Source organism: Mus pahari, chromosome 16 (assembly GCF_900095145.1).
Source record: "Mus pahari chromosome 16, PAHARI_EIJ_v1.1, whole genome shotgun sequence".
NCBI classification, from domain to species: domain Eukaryota; kingdom Metazoa; phylum Chordata; class Mammalia; order Rodentia; family Muridae; genus Mus; species Mus pahari.
This window is the reverse complement of record NC_034605.1, coordinates 49,905,425-49,908,181: the sequence shown is the minus strand read 5'-3', so window position 1 is coordinate 49,908,181 and position 2,757 is coordinate 49,905,425. Positions and strand designations below refer to the sequence as shown.

The 2,757-nt window shown below is 40.9% G+C and overlaps 1 protein-coding gene across 2 annotated transcripts in view; it reads left to right on the top strand.

Moving 5' to 3' along the window:
* Tpmt (thiopurine S-methyltransferase) overlaps positions 1–1,043 on the top strand; it is a 17,817-nt gene extending 16,774 nt beyond the window's left edge. For both annotated transcript variants that reach the window (XM_021215888.2, XM_029547522.1), the window contains exon 9: positions 735–1,043. In XM_021215888.2, coding sequence (XP_021071547.1) covers positions 735–847 — 113 coding nt within the window. In that variant the 3' untranslated portion in view covers positions 848–1,043. The remainder of the gene's footprint in view (positions 1–734) is intronic.
* The last annotated feature ends 1,714 nt before the right edge of the window (positions 1,044–2,757 follow it).

Genomic DNA, 2,757 nt, shown 5'->3' with positions numbered 1-2,757 from the left:
AAAAAAAAAACATACAGAAAAAAAAAAAAACAGAATTAAATAAAAATAAATGAAGAAAGATAACATTTAACTGTTGAGTTGCTGCAGACCTATTAGTAGTACGTGCAATTAAAGTATATAAAATATAAAGAGTAGAGAGCCATTTATGGGAGACTGTTTTATCCTAGAAAAGGGACTCGTCTCCCTAGTGGTCTTTTACTGGCCATACCACCTGTAGCCCTAGCATTAGGGAGACTGGAGTTGGAGGAGCAGAAAATCGGGAGATCCTTTTAACATAGTGAATTCAAGGCCAGCTTAGTCTATATGAGACCCACGTCTCAAAAAACAACCAACCAACCAACCAACCAAGCTAGAAGGGGCTAGGAAGATGTAGTGACGAAGTGCCAGCTATGCATGAAGACCCAAGTTTGTATCCTCAGCACACACATCGAACAAAGCCAGACCTGTTTGCTCATGACTATGATCTTAGCATCTTTAACACAGGGGGATTCCAAAGCTCGCTGGTCAGTTATGAGCTCTGGGATCAGCGAGAGATCCTGTGTCAATCACTAAGCAGAGACATGGAAGACACCAGGCATCAGCCCCTGGCTGCCAAACTCACATCCACGCATTCACGTGCACAGAGACAAAGCACACGAGAGAGAAGGATTGTAGCCACAAAGTCCTCAGGAGAGTTTCCAGAAACATCCCTGATGTCTTTCACAGTATTTTAACCTGTTCCCTTCTTACTTCAGGTGCAAAATGCAGCATGCAATGCCTTGAAGAGGTCGATGCTCTTGAAGAAAGACATAAAACCTGGGGAATTGACTACATGTTTGAAAAATTGTATCTCCTTACAGAGAAGTAAAAAACCAGCCTGGTAGTGGAGCACACCTTTTATCTCAGCAGGCTAGCCTGGTCTACCAGTGAGCTCCAAGACAGCCAGAGAGACCCTATCTGGAAAAACCAAATAGAAAACCAACTAACCAACCAACCAAACAGAAAACACCCAATCAATCCCTGTATGAGTTTTTTGAACAATTAAAAATTATGTTGAGGGTTAATGTTTTAGTCATGGTTTCTGTTCCTACACAAAACATCATAACCAAGAAGAAAGTTGTCACACAGCAGCTTCACACCAGAGTCTTCTAGAATGTTCTCTGAAACGTTTAGGCAACTCAGGTTCTGATTGCTCCCGAGGATGTCAGCCAGGTCCTGGCAGCCTCAAGTGATGGGACAGGATCTCACCGTTAGTGACACAAGTGCACTGTCTGAGCCGTACACGCGCCGGCTGCGTCTCCATGACCTTGCCACGCAGCTCCCACTCCTGTTTGGTGAAATCCCGTCCCATCCCCTCTAAGCTGTCTGTGCTAAATAGTTTCTCAGGTTGAGATGGGATTTCCTCTGTGGGAGCCGAGGGACCGACCAGGCCACTGTCTGGAGATCAGCCCAGCCAGGCTTGCTGTCTTCTGTTGCTTCACATCTCGAGAGCTGAAGTACAAAATGTGGGAGAATTTACTCTGAAACGCCAGGCCTTCTGACCAGACAAGCGTTCAATTTTTCAACATAATAGTCTTGCCGATTCCAGCCACACCTCTTTGGAACACCACGTGTGGCTTCTTTTCAGTTCCCTTTGGTACAAGAAGGTTCTCAAGATGATTATATTCATCCTCAAAGAAATTCTGAAGGCTGATGTGGAACTTTCTAGAACATCATGGGTCAGCTTCTTGAAATGAGCTTGATATGTCATTGGGTATGCAGCAGTCTCTCCTGTTGCCCCCCCTCTTTTTTTTTTTTAATTTTTTTAAAGATGTTTTTTTTAATGTATACGAGTACACACTGTAGCTGTACAGATGGTTGTGAGTCTTCATCTGGTTGTTGGGAATTGACTTTAGGACCTCTGCTCGCTCTGGTCAACCAGATTGCTCAGGCCCAAAGATTTATTTATTATTATAAATAAGTACATTATAAGCTGTCTTCAGACAGCACCAGAAAAGGGTGTCAGATCTCATTACAGCAACATGTGATTGCTGGGATTTGAACTCAGGACCTTCAAAAGAGCAGTCAATGCTCTTATCTTCTGAGCCATCCCACCAGCCCCCCTGTTGTCCTCTCAGTAAGATCCTTCCCATTGGTCTTCTGAAGGATGAGGGTCTTAAAGCCCACACCCACAATGACACGCCTACTCCAACAAGGCCACACCTTCTAATAGTGCCATTCCCTTGGCTGAGCATGTACAAACCATCAGAGTTAAAAATATAATCACTTAATTTTTCTTCTTGTGCAACATTCAGACTTTTAAAAATGAAATCACACACTAAAATGTTATAAGTCAATCAAGTCTTTAAAGATTGTATGACTGGTTGCAGAACATTAAATGCTCGTGTCTCTTTTTTATACTCGGCGTGTATTTTTTCTATAACTAAAAAAACAAATAATGCTTTTAACTTTAAACAACAGAAAACATATTCTGGGTGGAAATGCAAGATTTTTTTTTAACAGGATTTGGTTGGAAATGTAAAGTTTTTTAAAACAGGATTTGGGGTAGTCTAAATTTTTTTATTAAAAATTATACGTTGCTATAGATCTTAATCTACTTAGGTCCCAGGACCACATCTTCACAGGCTTCTCCACTTGTATAATTCTATATGTAAAAGAATCAAGAAATGTAAAAAAAAAAAAAAAATTAAATCAACCTATATGGAAAGGTTTTTTTTTCTTCTCACAACTGTAAGAATAAAACCTTTTAAAAATATTTTCCTGAGTTTGGTAATTTTT